The following is a 23,402-nucleotide window of genomic DNA, read 5'->3' as shown; positions in this document are numbered from 1 at the left end:
ATGACCCTAAGCGCTAGTGTTCTATCATACAGTGCCATCGGCTGGATGACCCTAAGTGCTAGTGTTCTATCTTACAGTGCCGTCGGCAGGAGGACCCTAAGCACTAGTGTTCTATCATACAGTGCCATTGGCTGGATGATCCTAAGAGCTAGTTTCTGTCATACAGTGCCATCGGCTGGGTGACCCTAAGCGCTAGTGTTCTATCATACAGTGCCATCGGCTGGATGACCCTGAGTGCTAGTGTTCTATCATACAGTGCCGTCGGCAGGAGGACCCTAAGCACTAGTGTTCTATCATACAGTGCCATTGGCTGGATGACCCTAAGAGCTAGTTTCTGTCATACAGTGCCATCGGCGGAATGACCCTAAGCGCTAGTGTTCTATCATACAGTGCCATCGGCTGGATGACCCTGAGTGCTATTGTTCTATCATACAGTGCCGTCGGCAGGATGACCCTAAGAGCTAGTGTTCTATCATACAGTGCCATCGTCAGAAGGACCCTAAGCGATAGTGCTCTATCACCGTACAGTGCCATCGGCAAGAGGACCCTAAGCATTAGTGTTCTATCATACAGTGCCATCGGCTGGATGACCCTAAGAGCTAGTGTTCTGTCATACAGTGCCATCGGCTGGATGACCCTAAGCGCTAGTGTTCTATCATACAGTGCCGTCGGCAGGAGGACCCTAAGCACTAGTGTTCTATCATGCAGTGCCATCGGCAGGAGGACCCTAAGCGCTAGTTTTCTATCAAACAGTGCCGTCGGCAGGAGGACCCTAAGCGCTAGTGTTCTATCATACAGTGCCATCGGCAGGAGGACCCTAAGAGCTAGCGTTCTGGCCCCATGCAATACCCTCAGCACGAGGACCCATGGTAGTGTGGTAGGTTCAGGGCTATACTGGAGAGCAGGGCAGAAGTCAAGGGGACACGTGGGTAGGCGGCGTCTACCCATTCTTTTCAGAGGGTGGACGCTAAGCAGTTGGACCCCACAAAAATATGCTGAGCTCGTCTCTTTGTAATTTTCTGACACCGGGACACATTCAGCAGCGCCCTCACGTTGTCTGCTTCCATTCCACGCAGCAGTGTGCAGATGGGGAAGGGGGTTATCAGATTCCAGCTGCGCCCATAACAAAGGCCAACGTTAAGGGCCCATCGGGCCTCCTTTTGTTGCTGGGAGCTCTCTGCAGCCTCACACTCCGTTGGAAATGCAATGGTGGGTAAAGAAAGGCTCACAGCTTGTTATCACTTCACACATACTTAAGCGAGGCATGGCCTTGCCTTTGTTCAGTCCCTGTATATAGGAGACAGGCATGCACTGTAAGAATGTCAGATGTGTTGGTCTGCCCCACTATTTACACAAACAACAGTGTAAATACCCCTATTTTGTTTTATTTGTTTTATAGTGCTACTCACTCCAATCCACAGTGTCGGAGCGCTTTACATCACACCTATACATTATACAATGACAATACATTAAATAAGTGTTTAAGCCAATGTGCTGGATGTGTTACATAAGACAGTGAGGGTTATAAGATGTAGGGGTCACATGCCCCTCATAGCTCACTGTGCTATATCAGAAGGGTTACAATTTATGAACTACATGTAACAAAAAGGATCTCTGTGTTAAAAGCAGTTACCCACCTTAAAAATAAAAATCTACCATCTGTGTGTCACGTGCTGTGATATGCAGGAGACATATTAACCTTCTATGCTACTTTGATTCAATACTGGGACTAGACAACACACAGATCTCTCCAGCAAGTGTATTATCCCCCAGAGTTATCTTGCCTTTATTATTATTCCCTGAGATTTACCAGGCACACAAATATCTATGCAGCAGGTGCCTTAACCCCGAAAGATATTTTAAAATGCAGACCTTATAATCAATTAAGCAGAACAGAGTCACTGCCATGTTTCTGCTTGTTGCCAATTTCTTTGTGGCAGAGTTTTAAAAAATAAGTGTATAAATTGAGCCCAGATTTTGCTTCGGGTTGAGTCACTTTTTTGCACAACTGCAACACAAAATCTCATTTGTTAAACATTGCAATGCACTCAATTGTACTCATGATAGACCTGCTAAACATATTTGTGAGGTCTTAAGATCTGATGTTGCTTCTTGTGATGCCACTTCCTGTGAGGTCATGGATTGTGATTCCACTTCCTGTGATGCCACATGCGGTGTCACGCGTCATGATGTTGCTTGCATGCCGCCTAATTTAGTTAGTCTCCCTACTTCTTTTTTATGGTCTTGTGCCCTTCTAGAGAGGGTCTGGTGTTCACTGTCAGGGTAAGAGGCATGGGTTAGAGTAGAGACGGATGCCTTTAGTGGAAAGGCACCATACACTGGAGTAATTTTAGCATTTGGGGTGCAATAATAGTGTCTTGGAGCTGGGAGAGTGGCCGAGTGTTCAATATTTACTTTGCTGAAGCCTCCAGACCAGCATTATACCCCCGACTTCTCGTCCAGCTCCAAGACAAGACATCTCTTATCACGTCCCCTGAAACGCTAACACTTGTCCAGTGCTCAATGGCCATCAAGTCTTTGGAGGTTCACCTATGTAGAGCTTCCATGCTACCCAACACCAGATCAAATGTTCAACCTGTTTTGAGTTGCTACTCTTTCTTTCATACCTACCTGCCTACCTACCTACCCATAACCTGAAACGTACTGTGGCTGACCAGCTAAGGGCTATCGTCTCTGTTGACCTCAGCCAAGTTCCTTAACTTGACACAGAAGGGCCAGCTTACATGTCATTGAATGTTACTGTTGTGGATTGCGGGAGCTAGTGGAGGAAATGCATTGTGGGAAATTTCTGACATGCATTATGTGAGAGCTGGTGGGTGGGGTGAGAGGAAAAGAGACAGCACAGCATTCATCAAGAGCTAGAACATTTCATGCCCAAGGCCATTTCAAACAGTGGTTCAAGAACTAGTTATCTTGCACAATATAACAATTACAAAAAATTACACATAATAATCAAATAACATATATATATATATGCGTCGACGGCATTTCAACCGCTTTGTTAATATGCGGTCATCATCAGGACAAAGAGAAATTGACAGAGCATCCAAATTCTAATTTGTAGAGGCACACCAACGTCGTTTTATGAGAAAATTGGTAAAAAACGTTCGGATCAGATGTATATAGACATTTATAGAGATAAACGATGTCTTAACATGGTATAATTATTCCATGAAGAGAAGATTTGTATGGTGTGCTACGTCTGTAGTGCAATGATTCCCAGATCGTTTAGCACAGTCGGTAATTAAATTACCAATCGACAGGCGCTGCCCATTAGGTGCAATCACCACATCCGCACTCGAGAAATCAGGAAGCCTCTCTTCATGGAATAATTATACCATGTTAAGACATCGTTTATCTCTATATGTGTCTATATACATCTGATTCGAAAGTTTTTACCAATTTTCTCGTAAAACGACGTTGGTGTGCCTCTACAAATTAGAATTTGAATGCTCTGTCAATTTCTCTTTGTCCTGATGATGACCGCATATTAACAAAGTGGTTGAAACGCCGTTGACGCATATGTGGCCTGAGAATTAATTGAGGACACATTATTTGGTTTTATGTTGTTCCCCTGTTTTGTGACGTATTTTTGTCTGCCACTGGATTTGGTCTGCAAACATTTATCACGCCTCTGTACCAACGCATTGTATAGAGCTCCATTGTTTATAATATGCATTAATTGTAATACATTTGTATTTTTGATAATTATATATATAAGGGTCCTGTTTGTTTTCTGTTTTTTTCTTTTTCTTTACTTTAGTTTTTTTACTTTTACTAATATGTTAATTGATTATAATGTGTAATTTTTTGTAATTGTTATATTGTGCAAGATAACTAGTTCTTGAACCACTGTTTGGACTAAATATTGATTGCCCCTGGTTCTGGTGCTTTTGGGCCACCCCTGTGGTTGGTAACACAAGGCCATTTCAAAGCACAGGATGAAATTCTTATGTGAAGAGAAGGAATGTTTTAAAGAAATGTTAATGTCTAGAAGATGAAGGAATGAACAAAGAAGACTGGAAAGAAACCACTCTATGGAATAGAAGCAGTAAGGTTGGACCTCAGGATTCAGGGTGAACTGGCACGCAATCATAGAGAAAAAGTCCTTGAGAGGGGAGCGGCTCAGAGCTTGGGAAGAGGAGTTGTCAGGTTTTGGGGTTCCAGCCAGATCTAGAAGCTGAGAAGTGTACAGGGTCTGGCAAAGACACTAACTTTGGGGACAGGCTTTAGAGTTAGCCGCCTAGGTGTCTTGAGCTTTGTGGAAGTCACGCGTCTGGTATTGGATTAAGGTCAGAGTGATGGGTGGCATCTGTTGGAAGACGAAAGTTGTTAGGTCTAGTAGAGCCCAGAGAGCAGATCTTCAAACTAACGTCACAGATTGATGGCTAGGAAGTATCTATATACAGAAGCACATTGCGATCTTTAGAGTTAGGATATGTAGTAGACTGAGCCATAATAGGGCCCGATTCACAAACGTAAAGTTAGACCAAAAGTCCAACTTTAGACCTGAAGTCAAAGTTTACACATGAAACCTAAGTTTAGACCAAAAGTCTAACTTTTCTTGTAGTAACTTGCCTTTCTGAATACCGCAAAGTAGTAAAGTTAGACTTTTGGTCCAATTAATACTTTAGGTCTGAACTTAGACTTCAGGTCTAAACTTAGGCTTCAGGTGTAAAGGTAAACTTCAGGTGTAAAATTAGACTTTAGGTCTAAACTTAGGGGCAAATGCATCAACCGATTTTGCGTTCGCAAACAGTGCGTTTCTCAAAAATTGGCCGTTTGCGATCGCAAAATGGCCTTTTGTGATGCATGAAAGTCTCGGGGATGCTCAATTTCGGTAATCGCAATTTTTTGCGATTTCCCCAATTGCGATTGCATTTAAGGATCGCAATTTGCAATTCTTTGAATGCAATGCTAGAAGCACTTTGAAATAGAAATTTCGCTATTTGGGGCAGCAAATTACCGAGAATTAAACTGGTCGGTAATTTGCAAAAACGTTGAAAAATGCACTAAAGTGCATTTTTCCAAGTTTCATGTTACACAATCACATGCCCTTGGGGCATGTGTGTGCCTTTTATGGGTGCACAGTACAATTTCACGGGTGCAACAGGGTGTCCTTTTGACACCCTTGCACCCTTGAAATTGCATGCGCAATTTGCGAGTACCTATTAGGTACTCGCACATTGCGCATGCAATTTCCCTTCTTTCCCATGGGCCTGTAGGCCTATAGGAATGAATGGGAAGCCATTCCTTAATTGCGACTCGCAATTTGCGACTCGCAATTAAGGAATGTTTAGGAATCGCTATTTTTACAGCGATTCCTACATGCATAGGCTTTTGCGAGTCCTTAATTGCGATTCCTTAATAATCGCAATTAAGGTCTTGCAAAAGCCTACCTTGATGCATGTGCCCCATAGAGTTCAGGTCTAAAGTTAGACTATTGGTCTAACTTTATCTTTATGAATCAGACCCATAGACTATTTAAGTATGGACTGGAGATTGGGATGCAATCATACCCTTTGTAGCTTCCTGATGTGAAAACCAGGACACTTTATTGAAGTAGAAACCGGGGGTATTTGCAGCACCACATTAAAAGGGGTTTATAAGAAGCTGCATCACAATAGAAGGGCATGTGTTTGCAACATTGAGGTTTTGGATAGCTCATGTTGTTCCACTGACCTTTGCTCATTGCTATATGAGAGACATTTTGAAAGACTTTGTAAACTTGATTAGTGACTACTATGAGGCTGACCAAGTCCTGTTTTTCTTCGCCGGTGCTTCCAAATTGTTTTTAAATATTCTAAATGTTCTAATGTAATACTGAGTTAAATTGATGTACTACGAGAAATACTTTTTTTGCTTTTATTTGTGACTAACATGTTTGATGTAACTGGAGTAAAGATATTAAGACTGTATAATAAAGGCTTTTGAGGAGGGTTGGCATACATGGTTAGTGGTACATATCTGGAAGGATATGTGAGAGTGTCATCTTTATGAAGAGTTGGTATGTTCAAGGGCCTCTTGTCAATGGAAGACTTCTGAGGTAATACTAAAGCTAGAGGGCTGGGAATTATTGGAAGATGGCAGGACCTCGAGTGGTAGGAAGACTTCGGATACAACATTAAAGAAAGATGATTGGGAAGCCCTGGTAGGTGGAAGGACCTCGAGTGGTAGGAAGTCTTTGGATATAACATTAAAGAGAGAGGATTGTGAAGCACTGGACGGTAGAAGGCCCTTGAGTGGTAGGAAGACTTTTTAGGAAATCCAAAAGTGCGACTGTTGGAAAGTTGGATGATTGAAGGGCCTCATGCGCTAAGAATACTTTGGATATAAATTTACAGAGCAAGGGTTGGGAAGTACTAGAAGATGAAAGGACCTCCCTCAGTTGGTTAGAAGACTTTGGTGGAAAGTTATAGAGTGAGGGCAAGAAGTGTTCATACACTGGACTAAGTTGTGTCTTGTTAAGAGCAGAGCTTTCAGTGTGCCGTGCTGTACAAGTGTTCCTATTCATCCACCCATTCTCATTAAAGAAACGTGCTGGGAAGGCTAAGGGACTTCAATGAAGAAGGTAATTCTATATTTTATAACCATACTAGTCCGACTGTGTGGGATCAGATTCATTATTTGGTCTGCTCTGTCAGTTTATTTTGACCTGTATGAGACCACAAAAATTAACCTTGGCCAAAGTAAAGGCGTGCTAGAAAATGGTCTCCTGAACAGCAGTCCTTTCGCACCTTAGTAAGGTAGTTTTGAAACGGGCAGTGTGCCAAAGATTGAATTGGAGCGACGTAAGACTGGCTTGTTTATGTTGCTCTATAGCTGTTCGCTTCCTACCCCACTGGATGTAACCCTGGGTCTTTTTTTTACCTTCCCAGGGAGACGATGGCGAAGTTGGACCCAGGGGGCTGCCTGGTGAGCCCGTAAGTTCTCTTCTGTTGTGCCTTCTTTTAGCTCTGAAGGCCATCTGCAAAGAGCCTGTGAAGTGATCGACATGTTTCAGTCCACCATGTGGCATCAAATTGTTTACAGACTATATTAAATTTGCAAATCTGTGCTGGCCCTCAAAGAGAAGGCTTCCATGCATTGTGCCACGGGAGAATCTGTGCAGTTCACATATATAAAAGAACTGGAGGGCCAGCTTACTCTCATGTATTAAACATTGAGGGCTCCTCGCTCTATACAGCAAATATTTTTTACACCTTGAATGACAATGCACTAGTATTTTCACCTCTGACAACAAACTGTTATTTTGACCTTGAATAGCCATGCACTAGTGTTTTCACTGCGCTCCTCTTTTTTTCTCCTAGGGTTCCAGAGGCCTGCTAGGACCCAAAGGTCCCCCTGGTATCCCCGGATCTCCTGTGAGTGCCCAAGATGGTGTTTTTTGTTTGCTTAATTTCACCTGTACTTTGCCAGTGACTCTCTTCCTCTGTCCTTCCTCAGGGTGTTCGTGGTATGGATGGTCCCCACGGGCCCAAAGGAAACCTGGTAAGTGTTTGATATGTACTGCCGTATGCAGCGCTGTCCCCTTGACATCACACGCCTTGTGCTGCACTCGCTCCTTCAGGTCACCTGCATTGCTGTCCCCTTGACATCACACCCCTTGGGCTGCACTCACTCCTTCAGGTCACCTGCATTGCTATCCTCTTGCCATCACACGCCTTGTGTTGCACTCCTTCCTTCAGGTCACCTGCAATGCTGTCCCCTTGACATCAGACGCCTTGTGCTGCACTCGCTCCTTCAGGTCACCTGCATTGCTGTCCCCTTGACATCACACAACTTGAGTTGCACTCACTCCTTCAGGTCACCTGCATTGCTGTCCCCTTGACATCACACGCCTTGTGCTGCACTCGCTCCTTCAGGTCACCTGCACTGCTGTCCCCTTTACATCACACGCCTTGAGCTGCGCTCACTCCTCCAGGTCACCTGCATTGCTGTTCCCTTGACATCACACACTTTGTGCTGCACTCGCTCTTTCAGGTCACCTGCATTGCTATCCCCTTGACATCACACGCCATGTGCAGTACTCGCTCATTCAGGTCACCTGCATTGCTGTCCCCTTAACATCACACACCTTGAGCTGCACTCGCTCCTCCAGGTCACCTGCATTGCTGTCCCCTTGACATCACACGCCTTGTGCTGCACTCACGCCTTCAGGTCACCTGCATTGCTGTCCCCTTGACATCTCACGCCTTGTGCTGCACTCGCTCCTTCAGGTCAGCTGCATTGTTGTCCCCTTGACATCCCACACCTTGAGCTGCACTCGCTCCCACAGGTCACCTGCATTGCGGTCCCCTTGACAATACACACCTTGTGCAGCACTCGCTCCTTCAGATAATCTGCATTGCTCTCCCCTTGACATCACACGCCTTGAGCTGCACTCGCTCCTTCAGGTCACCTGCATTGCTGTCCCATTGACATCACACGCCGTGTGCTGCAATCGCTCCTTCTGGTCACCTGCATTGCTGTCCCCTTGACATCACACACCTTGTGCTGCACTCGCTCCTTCAGGTCACCTGCATTGCTCTCCCCTTGACATCACACACCTTGAGCTGCACTCGCTCATTCAGGTCAGGTCACCTGCATTGCTGTCCCCTTGACATCACACGCCTTGTGCTGCACTTGCTCCTTCAGGTCACCTGCATTGCTGTCCCCTTTACATCACACGCCTTGTGCTACACTAGCTCCTTCAGGTTATCTTCCATGTGCAGCGCTGCCCCTTGACATCACACACCTTGTGCTACACTCACTCCTTCAGATCACCTGCATTGCTCTCCCCTTGACATCACACACCTTGTGCTGCACTTGCTCCTTCAGGTCACCTGCATTGCTGTCCCCTTGACATCACACACCTTGAGCTGCACTCGCTCCCACAGGTCACCTGCATGGCTGTCCCCTTGACATCACACGCCTTGTGTTGCACTCGCTCCTTCAGGTCACCTGCACTGCTGTCCCCTTGACATCACACGCCTTGTGCTGCTCTTGCTCCTTCAGTCACCTGCACTGCTGTCCCCTTTACATCACACGTCGTGTGCTGCACTTGCTCCTTCAGGTCACCTGCATTGCTGTCCCCTTTACATCACACGCCGTGTGCTGCACTTGCTCCTTCAGGTCACCTGCATTGCTGTCCCCTTGACATTACACGCCTTGTGCTGCACTCGCTCCTTCAGGTCACCTGCACTGCTGTCCCCTTGACATCACACACCTTGAGCTGCACTCGCTCCTTCAGTCACCTGCATTGCTGTCCCCTTGACATTACACGCCTTGTGCTGCACTCGCTCCTTCAGGTCACCTGCATTGCTCTCCCCTTGACATTACACGCCTTGAGCTGCACTCGCTCCTTCAGGTCACCTGCATTGCTGTCCCCTTGACATTACACGCCTTGTGCTGCACTCGCTCCTTCAGGTCACCTGCATTGCTGTCCCCTTGACATCACACGCCTTGTGCTGCTCTTGCTCCTTCAGTCACCTGCACTGCTGTCCCCTTTACATCACACGCCGTCTGCTGCACTTGCTCCTTCAGGTCACCTGCATTGCTGTCCCCTTGACATTACACGCCTTGTGCTGCACTCGCTCCTTCAGGTCACCTGCATTGCTGTCCCCTTGACATCACACACCTTGAGCTGCACTCGCTCCTTTAGGTCACCTGCATTGCTCTCCCCTTGACATTACACACCTTGAGCTGCACTCGCTCCTCCAGATCACCTGCATTGCTCTCCCCTTGACATCACACGCCTTGTGCTGCACTCGCTCCTTCAGGTCACCTGCATTGCTGTCCCCTTTACATCACACGCCTTGTGCTGCACTCGCTCCTTCAGGTCACCTGCATTGCTGTCCCCTTGACATCACACACCTTGTGCTGCACTCGCTCCTTCAGGTCACCTGCATTGCTGTCCCCTTGACATCACACACCTTGAGCTGCACTCGCTCCTTCAGGTCACCTGCATTGCTGTCCCCTTGACATCACACACCTTGAGCTGCACTCGCTCCTTTAGGTCACCTGCATTGCTCTCCCCTTGACATCACACGCCTTGTGCTGCACTCGCTCCTTCAGGTCACCTGCATTGCTGTCCCCTTTACATCACAGGCCGTGTGCTGCACTCGCTCCTTCACGTCACCTGCATTGCTGTCCCCTTGACATCACACACCTTGTGCTGCACTCGCTCCTTCAGGTCACCTGCATTGCTGTCCCCTTGACATCACACACCTTGAGCTGCACTCGCTCCTTCAGGTCACCTGCATTGCTGTCCCCTTGACATCACACACCTTGAGCTGCACTCGCTCCTTCAGTCACCTGCATTGCTCTCCCCTTGACATTACACGCCTTGAGCTGCACTCGCTCCTTCAGGTCACCTGCATTGCTGTCCCCTTGACATTACACGCCTTGTGCTGCACTCGCTCCTTCAGGTCACCTGCATTGCTGTCCCCTTGACATCACACGCCTTGAGCTGCACTCGCTCCTTTAGGTCACCTGCATTGCTCTCCCCTTGACATTACACGCCTTGTGCTGCACTCGCTCCTTCAGGTCACCTGCATTGCTGTCCCCTTGACATCACACGCCTTGAGCTGCACTCGCTCCTTTAGGTCACCTGCATTGCTCTCCCCTTGACATTACACACCTTGAGCTGCACTCGCTCCTCCAGGTCACCTGCTTTGCTGTCCCCTTGACATCACATGCCATGTGCAGTACTCGCTCCTTCAGGTCACCTGCATTGCTGTCCCTTTGACATCACACGTTGCACTCTATACATCTTTTACTTACATAAAATAAGAAATAAATCCTCCTGCAATCAATACATGTCTATATAAAAGAAGTACTAAAAGGTTATGTTAAATAAAATTGCAATACATCCACTAAACCCAATTACAGTTTAGCTACGTCAATAGCTGTCATAAGCGTATATCTCACAAACAACATTAACGGACAAAACCATATACACAAGGCATAGCAGAACAAAACCATGAACATAGTTATCTTATTACCCAAAGATAAATATGTGCAAACACGCTAATTTAGAAGCATTTCATTCCTAACAATCAAAAATTCATAATGCAGGAAAAGAGTAAATTCAGCAATAGTAAATCATATTATTCAACTTGTCCCACAAATCGTGTATCGCATCTGAGTGAAGCTGAATAGCATCTTTGAATTAATGATCCCACTTAACAACACTAAAAAAGATAGTAGCTTCCACTTTCAGCATTCATGTGATACCTATTGTACTCGCTTCAGAATTATCAAAAGAAGTACTCCTCTATACACCCATTCCTATCAAGGGAATGAAGTGCATTCACAAAGTACTCTAAATCTAAAAATCTATTGCACAATACAATGAAATAGTATCCAGAAAAGTGTGATAACAATTGCTCTCTCCAAAGGTTAAAGTGCGCAAAATTCCAGAGATCGCAGTGATAAAGAGATGAAAGAACAGAAAAATGTCAACTATAACACTTTAAACGCTACCATTTAGTTACCAAATATCTCTTACAGTACTAAGGGAATTTCTCCTTGCCACATACAGGTGTAACAAGGTAACCGGCTAGTGCCGCTCAGGAAAGGAATGCCGGTGTTCAACCGAGCTAAAATGGCGGCCACTTCATATATGTCAGCATCAACAAAATGGAATCTAGCACGTGTACTAATGTGTCCTATGTCTCTATGGTAGGAAAAAGGCTCTATGCTTTTCTCAAACACATAATTACATGTTAAAAAAGGTGCCATTTCAAAACATTCCCATCGCTCTCGAAACAGTGTGCCGATACCACACAAATTGTCTGCAGGAAATCACTAGTGTCTCTAATGAAGGAAGGCAGGTCAGAAACTAAAGGTTGGAGAAAGATATCAATATACTCAGAAAAGTGTTCTGTGAAGAGTCCCAGCCCAGCTATTATGGGCCTGAAAGGTGGTAGTATTGATCCCTTATGTACTTTAGGCAAAAAGTAGATAACAGGGATCTGTTTGTTTGCCACATTCAGATGCCTGAATTCATCATTCAAAATCACTCCCTGTTCATTCTCTTTTCAACAGGCCAGTCATTTTCTTTTTCGCCTGATGATAGCAGTCCCTCCCTATCTCTGCATAGTGATCTTTGTCTCAAAGTTGTCTAAGGGTTTCTGTAAAGTAATTTTTGTAGTTTAAAGCTACATGGCCTCCTTTATCAGCTTTACGTATGATGATATTCTTATCTTTCTGTAAACCTACTGGAGCCTCCCACTCTTTTTTAGCTATATTTTCATAGCTTCCATTAGTATTGATAAATTTTGAACATCCTCTAAAACATACTGTTGGAAAATATCAATACTGTCCCGACATGGAAGTTTAGGAACAAATACACATTTCAGTCTGAACCCAGTTTCTTTGGTTTTCAAAACATCTATATTCAAATCAGATGCCACATCCAATATATCAGTGGTACTTCTTAAATCTAAAATCATTAGCATCTAAATATCTGAAAATTCTTTAACCGTTGTGACAGCATCATATTGCATATAATCTTTTATACCCTCCTTCGGGGGAGATATTTCAAAAAACGTTTTGAGTTTGTTTTCTCATGAATTTATATAAATCAATTTTAAAATCAAACAAGTTAAATTGAAATGGTGCGCAAAACGTCAAACCTTTATTTTTGAGGATTAAGTTCTGATTGAGTAAGAGGCCAATCTGACAAGTTCAAAACTATCTTTAGAGCATTTCTTCTCTCGTTTGAGCCAGAGGTCTCACACCTACTCTTCCACTTTCTCATTTCTGATTTTTCCTTTCTCGTCTTCTCTTAATTTGCTTTCCCCTTTGGTTTCTCGTTCCCTGAAGGTGTAATTCCTTTGTACATATCTCATTCCTTTCAAATATTCTAAAAAATACCACTTGTTTAAGGAAGAAGTAGAACCACTCATGTCTTCATTCTCCACACCACTTCCACCACTTACTGATCTAGTGTCTGACTGCTCTCTTGAAGCACTCGATTTTGAATATTTCACAGAATTACATTTCTTATCATAAGTTTACTTCCTTCCGTACCTATAATCCCTTTGGTTTCTCTGATGAGGTTAGATAATTTCCTATTCTTTTGTTCATCCTGATATTTATCATGAATATTAGTCAAAATATTCTAATTTTTCTTAGCCACATCATCCAAATGTAAGTCATCAGTTTCTTTTTTCACATCATTAATCTCAATCAAGATTTTGTCCATTTGTTCCTTGGCGTGTGCAGCGAATAATCTTGTAAGTTCAAATAATGCATTCTCCAATATATTTTCCCACTTCTCTGCAGTTTGCTCTGTAAAGTTTTTTCATTCATACAGTCCGTTCCTTTATTTAATCACTGAAATGGCCAACACATGTTTCCCAATGTCTATCGCTTCTTCAGGGCTTGATTCGGTTTTCCAGAAAGTCACGCTACAAAAAAAGCATGAAAAAACTCAATTATCCATTCCATTATCAAGTCCCCCAGAGCTCATGCTCCATGTGCAGCGCTGTCAGTGGTATAGACCCTCAGTGTGAATGCCCTCCAGCAGTGTGAGTTTCCTCAGCAGTGCCTGTTGGTGGTATGGACCCTCAGTGTGAATGCCCTCCAGCAGTGTTAGTTTCCCCCAGCAGTATCTGTCAGTGGTATAGACCCTCAGTGTGAATGCCCTCCAGCACTGTGAGTTTCCCCCAGCAGTGCCTGTCAGTGGTATAGACCCTCAGTGTGAATGCCCTCCAGCAGTATGAGTTTCCTCAGCAGTGCCTGTCAGTGGTATAGACCCTCAGTGTGAATGACCTCTAGCAGTGTGTTTCCTCCAGCAGTGCCTGTCAGTGGCATAGACCCTCCGTGTATATGCCCTTGAGAGGTGTGAGATTCCCCAGCAGTGCCTGTCAGTGGTATAGACCCTCAGTGTGAATGCCCTCAAGAGGTGTGAGTTTCCCCCAGCAGTATCTGTCAGTGGTGTATACCCTCAGTGTGAATGCCCTCCAGCAGTGTTAGTTTCCCCCAGCAGTATCTGTCAGTGGTATAGATCCTCAGTGTGAATGCCCTCCAGCAGTGTAAGTTTCCCCAGCAGTGCCTGTCAGTGGTATAGACCCTCAGTGTGAATGCCCTCCAGCAGTGTGAGTTTCCCCCAGCAGTACCTGTCAGTAGTTTAGACCCTCAGTATGAATACCCTCCAGCACTGTGAGATCCCCCAGCAGTGACTGTCAGTGGTATAGACCCTCCGTGTGAATGCCCTCCAGCAGTGTGAGTTTCCAATAGCAGTGCCTGTCAATGCTATAGAAACTCCTCAGTGGGAATTTTCCCCAGCAGCCTGAGCTCCTTCGCATTGCCCGCTTTTTCCAGCACTGCCTATCAGCCCTGTGGGAGCTTAGCAGTGGAGTTTCCACCAGCAGTACCTGACAGTGCTGTAGGACCTCAGTAGTGTGAGCTCCCTCCAACAGTGCCTTTCAGCGCTATTGGATCTCCGCAGTGTGAGTTTCCTGCAGAAGTGCTTGTCAGTGCTGTGGGCCCCCAGAAGTGTGGACTTCCTTCTGCAGTAGCTATTAGCAGTGTGAATTCCCTTCACCAGTGCCTAGTCAGCACTATGGCTCTGTGCAGTGTAAACTTCCTCTAGCAGTTTCTGTTAGTGTTGTAGGACTTCAGCAGTATGAACTTTCCCCAGCACTGTAAACTTCCTCCAGCAGTGTGAGCTCTCCCAGCAGTGTGAACTCCCTCCAGCAGTGTGAACTCCCCCAGCAATGTGAACATCCTCCAGCAGCGTAAGCTCCCCTAGCAGTGTCAACTCCCTTCAGCAGCGTGAGCTCCCCCAACAGTGTGAACTCCCTCCAGCAGTGTGAGCTCCCCAGCAGTGTGAGCTCCCCCAGCAGTGTGAACTTCCTCCAGCAGTGTGAACTTCGTGCAGCAGTGTGAACTCTCTCCAGCAGTATGAACTTCCTCCAGCAGTGTCAGCTCTCCCAGCAGTGTGAACTCCCTCCAGCAGTGTGAACTCCCCCAGCAGTGTGAACTTCCTCCAGCAGCGTAAGCTCCCCTAGCAGTGTCAACTCCCTTCAGCAGCGTGAGCTCCCCCAACAGTGTGAACTCCCTCCAGCAGTGTGAGCTCCCCCAGCAGTGTGAGCACTCCCAGCAGTGGGAACTCTCTCCAGCAGTGTGAACTTCCTGCAGCAGTGTGAACTCCCTCCAGCAGTGTGAGCTCCACCAGCAGTGTGAACTCCCTCCAGCATTGTGAACTTCCTGCAGCAGTGTGATCTCCCTCCAGCAGTGTGAACTTCCTCCAGTAGCGTGAGCTCCCCTAGCAGTGTCAACTCCCTTCAGCAGCGTGAGCTCCCCCAACAGTGTGAACTCCCTCCAGCAGTGTGCGCTCCCCCAGCAGTGTGAACTTGCTCCAGCAGTGTGAATTTCCCCTAGCAGTGTGAACTTCCCCTAGCAGTGTAAGTTTCCTCCAGCAGTGTCTGTCAGTGCTATACTACACCATCAGTAGGAATGCCTCTGAGCTGCGCCCCTATCTTGTAAGCTCCCTCTGCCAGTGCCTCTCATAGCCCCACAACCCCTGCAGAGCGCTACCTTTCAGTATCTGCAATAACTTTGGGTTTGTTTTATTTTCTTAGGGTCCTCAGGGAGAGCCAGGACCACCAGGGCAGCAAGGAACCCCAGGTACCCAGGTGAGTGTGAAGCAGCAGTCTGATGACAGCCATGTGAAGGGCAGGCAGAGGGAGGAGCCATGTGATGGACAGTCAGAGGGGTGGAGTAATGTGATGAGCAGTCAGTGGGGTGGAATAATGTGATGGGTAGTCAGGGGTGGAGTTAGGTGATGGGCAGTCAGAGGGGTGAAGTCGTGTGATGGGCAGTGAGGAGGTGGAGGAATGTGATGTGGAATCAGATGGAATGATTTATTTGATAGACAGTCGAGGGATCCATCTAATGGGTTGTCAAAGGGAGGAGTATTGTGGTGTGCAGTGAGAGGTGGGGTAGCTATCTGGTCGACATTCAAAAGGGAGGAGCCTTCTGATTGAAGAATTGGAGGGGAGGAGCCGTGGGCAATCAGAAGGGAAGAGCAATCTGATGGGCAGTCAAATGGAGGAGCAATGTGATAGGTTGTCAGAAGGTGGTGTCATCTGATGGACAGCTAGAAGTGAGTAGGCATGTTATTGGCAGTCAGAGGAGAGGAGCCATGTAATGGACTGTCAAGGGAGGATGGAGGCTTCTGATGGGTAAACAGAGGAAAGGAGTCATGTGATTGGCAGTCAAAATGAAGGAGCATTGTGATGGGCTGTGAGCAGTCAGAAGGGAGGAGCATGCCATGGACAGTCAGAGGGGTAGAGTCATGAGATGGGCAGTGAAAGGGGTGAAGCCATGTGATGGGCTGTTAGAAGGGAGGAGCCATACGAGAGACAGTCGGAGGGGTGGGATCATGTAATGGGCAGTTAGATGGGTAGAGACATGGGATGGACAGTCAGATGGGTGAAGACATTTGATGAGTATCTACATGTGATGGGCTGTCAGGAGTTAGAAGGCATGAGCCATGCAATGGGCAGTCAGAGGGGTGGAATCATGAGTTGGGCAGTGAAAGAGGTATAGCCATGTGATGGGCAGTCAGATGGGTGAAGACATGTGATGGGCAGTCAGAGGGGTGGGGTCATGTAAAGAGCAGTCAGATGGGTGAAGACGTGATGGGTATCTACATGTGACGGGCTGTCAGCAGTCAGAAGGGAGAAGCCATGCGATGGGCAGTCAGAGTGGTGGAGTCATGAGTTGGTCAGTGAAAGGGATAGAGCCATGTGATGGGCAGTCAGAGGGGTGGAGACATGTGATGGGCAGTCAGAGGGTTGGAGACGTGATGGACTGTCAGAAGGGAGGAGCCATGTGATAGGCAGTCAGATGGGTGGAGCCATGCGATGGACATCAGAGGGATGGAGTCATGTGATGGGCAGTCAGAGGGGTGGGGTCATGTAAAGAGCAGTCAGATGAGTGAAGACATGTGATGGGCAGTCAGAGGGGTGGAGTTATGAGTCGGGCAGTGAAAGGGGTAGAGCCATGTGATGGGCAGTCAGAGGGGTGGATTCGTGATGGGCAGTCAGAGGGGTGGGGTCATGTAAAGAGAAGTCAGATGGGTGAAGACATGTGATAGGCAGTCAGATGGGTGGAGTCATGAGTTGGGCAGTGAAAGGGGTAGAACCATGTGATGGGCAGTCATAGGGGTGGAGACGTGATGGGCCGTCAGATGGGTGGGGTCATGTAAAGAGCAGTCAGATGGGTGAAGACATGTGATGGACAGTCAGAGGAGTGGGGTCATGTAAAGAGCAGTCAGATGGGTGAAGACGTGATGGGTATCTACATGTGACGGGCTGTCAGCAGTCAGAAGGGAGGAGCCATGCGATGGGCAGTCAGAGGGGTGGAGTTATGAGTTGGGCAGTGAAAGGGGTAGAGCCATGTGATGGGCAGTCAGAGGGGTGGAGACATGTGAATGGCAGTCAGCGGGTTAGAGACGTGATGGGCTGTCAGAAGGGAGGAGCCATGTGATAGGCAGTCAGATGGGTGGAGCCATGCGATGGACATCAGAGGGGTGGAGTCATGTGATGGGCAGCCAGAGGGGTGGAGTCATGTAAAGAGCAGTCAGATGAGTGAAGACATGTGATGGGCAGTCAGAGGGGTGGAGTTATGAGTTGGGCAGTGAAAGGGGTAGAGCCATGTGATGGGCAGTCAGAGGGGTGGATTCGTGATGGGCAGTCAGAGGGGTGGGGTAATGTAAAGAGCAGTCAGATGGGTGAAGACATGTGATGGGCAGTCAGAGGGGTGAAGTCATGAGTTGGGCAGTGAAAGGGGTAGAACCATGTGATGGGCAGTCAGAGGGGTGGAGACGTGATGGGCAGTCAGAGGGGTGGAGTCATGAGTTGGGCAGTGAAAGGGGTAGAGCCATGTGATGGGCAGTCAGAGGGGTGGAGACATGTGATTTGCTGTCAGAAGGGAGGAGCCATATGATAGGCAGTCAAATGGGTGGAGCCATGCGATGGGCAGTCAGCGGGGTGGAGTCATGTGAGGGCTGTCAGCAGTGGGAAGAGAGGCGCCATGCGAGGACAGTGAAAGGTCAGCAACTTTTTGATGGACGGAAGGGCCTCCACCTGATGCCTACACTGGTGCCCCCGCTGCCTTCAATGAAGAATGGTGGTTGCTTGTAAGACCTGGCTGTCAATTTGGATATTTTAGACAGGATTTCTTAGATCCACACATGTCCCAGACACACCATCATAATCTGACTTTCCCTTGTGTACCTGTGTCTTTCTGTGCCAGGGGCCTCTCTTGACAGCCCCTCTCTTGCTCTGTGGATGCCCCTTCTCCCATCCTCTCAACCCTGACTATGCCTCAGCCAGTCTCTTTTTTTGTTGCAGGGTTTATCTGGTCCTCAGGGTGCAATGGGCCCCCCAGGAGAGAAGGTGAGTATCAGATTCTACTGCACTGAACGGATGCCATGTGCTACCACCACGCCCCCATGGGCAATGCTGACCACTCTTTGCTTTCCCTCCACAGGGCCCCCATGGGAAACCTGGACTGCCGGGCATGCCTGGAGCGGATGGACCTCCTGTGAGTAAAGACTTCATGCAGAATACCTTGGGCCCTTCACATACTCCTGTGAGCCCTGTGTCTTCACATGCCCCCAGGGATCTCACCTGTCCCCAGTGCTCTTCTGCCCCCTGTACCCCATTGTACATTCACGTGCTCCTGTGAGCCCTATGCCTTCACCTGCCCCCAGTGTTCTTCTGCCCCCTGTACCCCATGCCCCTTCATGTGCTCCTGTGAGCCCTGTGTCTTCACATGCCCTCAAAGGCATCACCTGCCCCAAAGACCTCACCTGCCCCAGTGCTCCTCTGCCCCTGCGCCTCATGTACCTTCACACAGTCCTGTGAGTCCCGTACCTTCACCTGCCCCAGTGACATCACCTGCCCCATAGCACTTCTCCCCAGGTGCTCTTCTGCTCCTTTGCCTCATGTATCTTCATGGATTCCTGTGAGCCCTGTGCCTTTACCTGCCCCAGTGTTCTTAGTGCTCCCTGTATTTTCACCTTCCACATCTCCCCTTACCTTGCCTCAGTGACTCTTGTTCCTTGTGCCGTCACCTGTCCCAGGGCTCATAACGTCCCCTGTGTTTTCACCTTCCACATCTACCCTTATCTGCCCTCAGTGACTCCTGTGAGCCTTGTGCCTTCACCTGCCCAGTGCTCATAACGTCCCCTGTGTTTTCACCTTCCACATCTACCCTTACCTGCCATCAGTGACTCTTGTTCCTTGTGCCTTCACCTGCCCAGTGCTCATAACGTCCCCTGTGTTTTCACCTTCACCATCTACCCTTACCTGCCATCAGTGACTCTTGTTCCTTGTGCCTTCACCTGCCCAGTGCTCATAACGTCCCCTGTGTTTTCACCTTCACCATCTACCCTTACCTGCCATCAGTGACTCTTGTTCCTTGTGCCTTCACCTGCCCAGTGCTCATAACGTCACCTGTGTTTTCACCTTCCTCATCTACCCTTATCTGCCCTCAGTGACTCCTGTGAGCCTTGTGCCTTCACCTGCCCCAGCGCTCTTAGCACTCCCTGTGTTTTCGCCTTCCTCATCTACCCCTACCTGCCCTCAGTGACTCTTGTTCCTTGTGCCTTCACCTGCCCAGTGCTCATAATGTCCCCTGTGTTTTCACCTTCCACATCTACCCTTATCTGCCCTAACATTGCGTGTTTTCACTTTCCACTCTACATTACCTGCCCTCGATGACCCTTGTGATTCCATATGACCCCAGTACCATCACCTGCCCCAGTCTCCCTAGTGCCTCCTGTGTTTACACCTGTCCCCTTACCTGCCCTCAGCGACCCTTGTGATTTCATATGACCCCAGTGACATTACCTGCCCCAGTCCCCCTAGCGCCTCATGTGTTTACACCTGTCCCCTTACCTGCCCTCAGCGACCCTTGTGATTTCATATGACCCCAGTGACATCACCTGCCCGAGTCCCCGTAGCTCTTCCTGTGTTTACACCTGTCCCCTTACCTGCCTTCGATGACACTTGTGATTTCTTATGACCCCAGTGACATCACCTCCCTCAGTCCCCCTAGTGCCTCCTATGTTTACACCTGTCCCCTTACCTGCCCTCGATGACCTTTGTGATTTCACATGACCCCAGTGACATCACCTGCCCTAGTTCCCCTAGCTCCTCCTGTGTTTACACCTGTCCCCTTACCTGCTTTCGATGACCCTTGTGATTTCATATGACCCCAGTGACATCACCTGCCCCAGTCCCCCTAGTGCCTACTGTGTTTACACCTGTCCCGTTACCTGCCCTCGCTGATTACTGCGCCTTCACCTGCCTCGCGAGCCTCACTTCTCATCCTATGCATGATGGTGCCACCTCATTTCTCAGTTCTTTCTTTCCTGTCACATATGTCCTAATCTTCATCCCAAACAGCTTCCCCAATCCAGTCCCTTCTCTGGTGACCCCACTGTCCCTTCTTCTCTACTGACTCCCACTCTGCCTTCTCCTTTGATGACACCACTGTCCCTTCTTCTCTATTGACTCCCCTGCTGCCTCCTCCTCAGCTGACCCCACTGTCCCTTCTTCTCTACTGACTCCCCTGCTTACTCCTCCTCAGCTGACCCCACTGTCCCTTCTTCTCTACTGACTCCCCTGCTGCCTCCTCCTCAGCTGACCCCACTGTCCCTTCTTCTCTATTGACTCCCCTGCTGCCTCCTCCTCAGCTGACCCCACTTTCCCTTCTTCTCTACTGACTCCCCTGCTTACTCCTCCTCTTCAGCTGACCCCACTGTCCCTTCTTCTCTACTGACTCCCTGTTGCCTCCTCCTCAGCTGACCCCACTGTCACTTCTTCTCTACTGACTCCACTGCTGCCTCCTCCTCAGCTGACCTCACTGTCCCTTCTTCTCTACTGACTCCCCTGATGCCTCCTCCTCAGCTGACCCCACTGTCACTTCTTCTCTACTGACTCCCCTGCTTCCTAATCCTTAGCTGACCCCACTGTCCCTTCTTCTCTACTCCCATTGTGGCTCCTCCTCCGATGACCGCACTGTCCCTCCTTCATTGCTGGCCCCCACTCTGCCTTCTCCTTTGATGACACCACTGTCCCTTCTTCTCTATTGACTCCCCTGCTGCCTCCTCCTCAGCTGACCCCACTGTCCCTTCTTCTCTACTGACTCCCCTGCTTACTCCTCCTCAGCTGACCCCACTGTCCCTTCTTCTCTACTGACTCCCCTGCTGCCTCCTCCTCAGCCGCCCCCACTGTCCCTCCTTCTCTGCTGACTCCCCTGCTGCCTCCTCCTCAGCAGACCCCACTGTCCCTCCTTCTCTACTGACTCCCCTGCTGCCTGCTCCTCAGCTGACCCCACTGTCTCTCCTCTACTGACTCCCCTGCTGCCTCCTCCCCAGCTGACCCCGTTGTCCCTTCTTCTGTACTGACGCCCCTGCTGCCTCCTCCTCCTCAGCTTACCCCACTGTCCCTTCTTCTCTACTGACTCCCCTGCTGCCTCCTCCTCAACTGACCCCACTGTCTCTCCTTCTCCTCTGACCCCCACTCTGACACCTCCTCATCTGACCTCGCTGTTCCTCCCTCTCTGCTGACCCCTTTCTCTGCTTCTTTCTCTGCTGACCCCCTCTCTGCCTCCTTCTCTGCTGACCCCCATTCAGACTCCTTCTCTGTTGACCCCACTGTCCCTCCTCCTCTGCTTACTCCCATTCTGCCTCCTCCTCCGATGACCGCACTGTCCCTCCTTTATTGCTGATCCCCACTCTGCCTCCTCCTCTGCTGATCCCACTGCCCCCCCCCTTCTCTGCTGACCCACATTCTGGTTCCTTCTCTGAAGACCCCCACTCTGCTTCCTCCTTGGATGAGCTCATGCTCCCTTTTTTCTGCGGACCCCCCTCTCTGCCTCCTCTGCTGACCATCTCTCTGCCTCTTTCTCTGCTGACCCCTTCTGTCTAGACAACTCAGCCGGGGGCCAGCGGGGCCCAGCGCATTGCCGAACTCAGAAGGTGCAGGGGCCATAGGGTAAAGGTTATAAGGCGCGTGAGTGGTCTGGTAGGGAAGGATGCATCGATAAGGAGCACATGGGGTGTCTCATAGCATGAATGAGAATGTTTAAAGGGAGGGGGGCTTTTAGGTTTGCAAATTGTATGAGTGAGGCGGGAGCTTTTATGTATTGGAGTATAATTTATTGCAGCCGTGCTACCACTCACCTCTCTTCCTACATAACTCTAAGACCAGCGATCTCTAACCTTTAACCTTTCTCTCTCACTCCAGGGTCACCCCGGTAAGGAAGGACCTTCTGGAGGCAAAGGAAATCAGGTAGGTTTGGTGGTAGCCCTGGGTCCATGGGGGCCCTTCTGCACCTCAGCGATGCTCCATCCACCCCTCCACCCATCCAGGGTGGACAACATCCACTGACCAAACTGTCTTCTCTCTTTGTGTTCTAGGGTCCACTGGGCCCCCAGGGCTCCATCGGCTACCCTGGGCCACGAGGCGTGAAAGTAAGTCAAGGAATTGAATCTTGGGGGGGGGGGGGGTGATTTAAAGTTGGGGTGTCTCTGCTCACCCTTGAGGACAGTTGAGTAGAGATGCTTTTTTGAATATCACAACCTTCACCAGATCCCTGTTTTGCCCTCTCCGATCTTTTTCAGGGAGCGGAAGGAATCCGGGGGCTTAAAGGGCACAAAGGCGAGAAGGTGAGTACCCCAGGTACCCCCACACATGTGGGGAGCTTGTTTGTATTTTATATTTTAAAATTAGAGTTTATTCTCCTGGAGCTCAACCGGCCTAACCCAAGGGAGATCCGCTTCATAATAACACCATATGATTGAGGCTTCTGGTTTTCAGTTTTTACAGTTTTTTTCACAGATAAATACAGACAGAATAAAATCTACTTCCGGTCTGTATTTATTTTTAAAAGCGGAAAAATACAGAAAACTATCATTCTTGTGAGTGACTCTCCTTGTCCTTCATAAATTCCAGAACCAACTGCTAAGGGGATAGACACCATGGGGATTTAAAAACCGGATCAGATTCCCTCAAATACTGCATATGATAACATATATTTGTATATAATGCTAATATTTTCCTATCAGAGAAGTGTTTTGTTATATTTAACTGCTTAATTTGCTTAAAGGTGTCAGGCATCAAAGTTTGAGTGCATTTATATCAAGTGAATTAATGTGAAAATATACCATTGTATGAATCAGTTTATTCTCAAAATATAAACTAAATATGGCCCAATACCAATAAAATGGTCAAAAAATAAATATGGATAAATTGAGACGGAATGTTAGAAAAATAAATACCATAAACCAAGATTCATACATGTGATACAGAAAATTGTGATTGCACACCCCAGAAACACCACACCCCTCACACTGTGAGATGCAGGAC

General features: G+C 48.1%; 1 protein-coding gene across 8 annotated transcripts in view; it reads left to right on the top strand.

Annotated features, from left to right (window-relative positions):
- Positions 1–23,402, top strand: part of COL11A2 (collagen type XI alpha 2 chain) — a 348,341-nt gene that overhangs the window by 176,362 nt on the left and 148,577 nt on the right. For all 8 annotated transcript variants that reach the window (XM_085619742.1, XM_085619662.1, XM_085619350.1 and 5 more), the window contains 9 exons: positions 6,900–6,944; positions 7,332–7,385; positions 7,468–7,512; positions 15,597–15,650; positions 18,375–18,419; positions 18,514–18,567; positions 22,281–22,325; positions 22,454–22,507; positions 22,658–22,702. In XM_085619742.1, the coding sequence (XP_085475868.1) occupies positions 6,900–6,944; positions 7,332–7,385; positions 7,468–7,512; positions 15,597–15,650; positions 18,375–18,419; positions 18,514–18,567; positions 22,281–22,325; positions 22,454–22,507; positions 22,658–22,702 (441 nt within the window). The remainder of the gene's footprint in view (positions 1–6,899; positions 6,945–7,331; positions 7,386–7,467; positions 7,513–15,596; positions 15,651–18,374; positions 18,420–18,513; positions 18,568–22,280; positions 22,326–22,453; positions 22,508–22,657; positions 22,703–23,402) is intronic.

The sequence above is a fragment of the Triturus cristatus genome, chromosome 1_1, assembly GCF_964204655.1.
Source record: "Triturus cristatus chromosome 1_1, aTriCri1.1, whole genome shotgun sequence".
NCBI lineage: Eukaryota > Metazoa > Chordata > Amphibia > Caudata > Salamandridae > Triturus > Triturus cristatus.
Note: the sequence above shows the minus strand (reverse complement) of the source record. Positions and strands in the feature narration are given on the sequence as shown.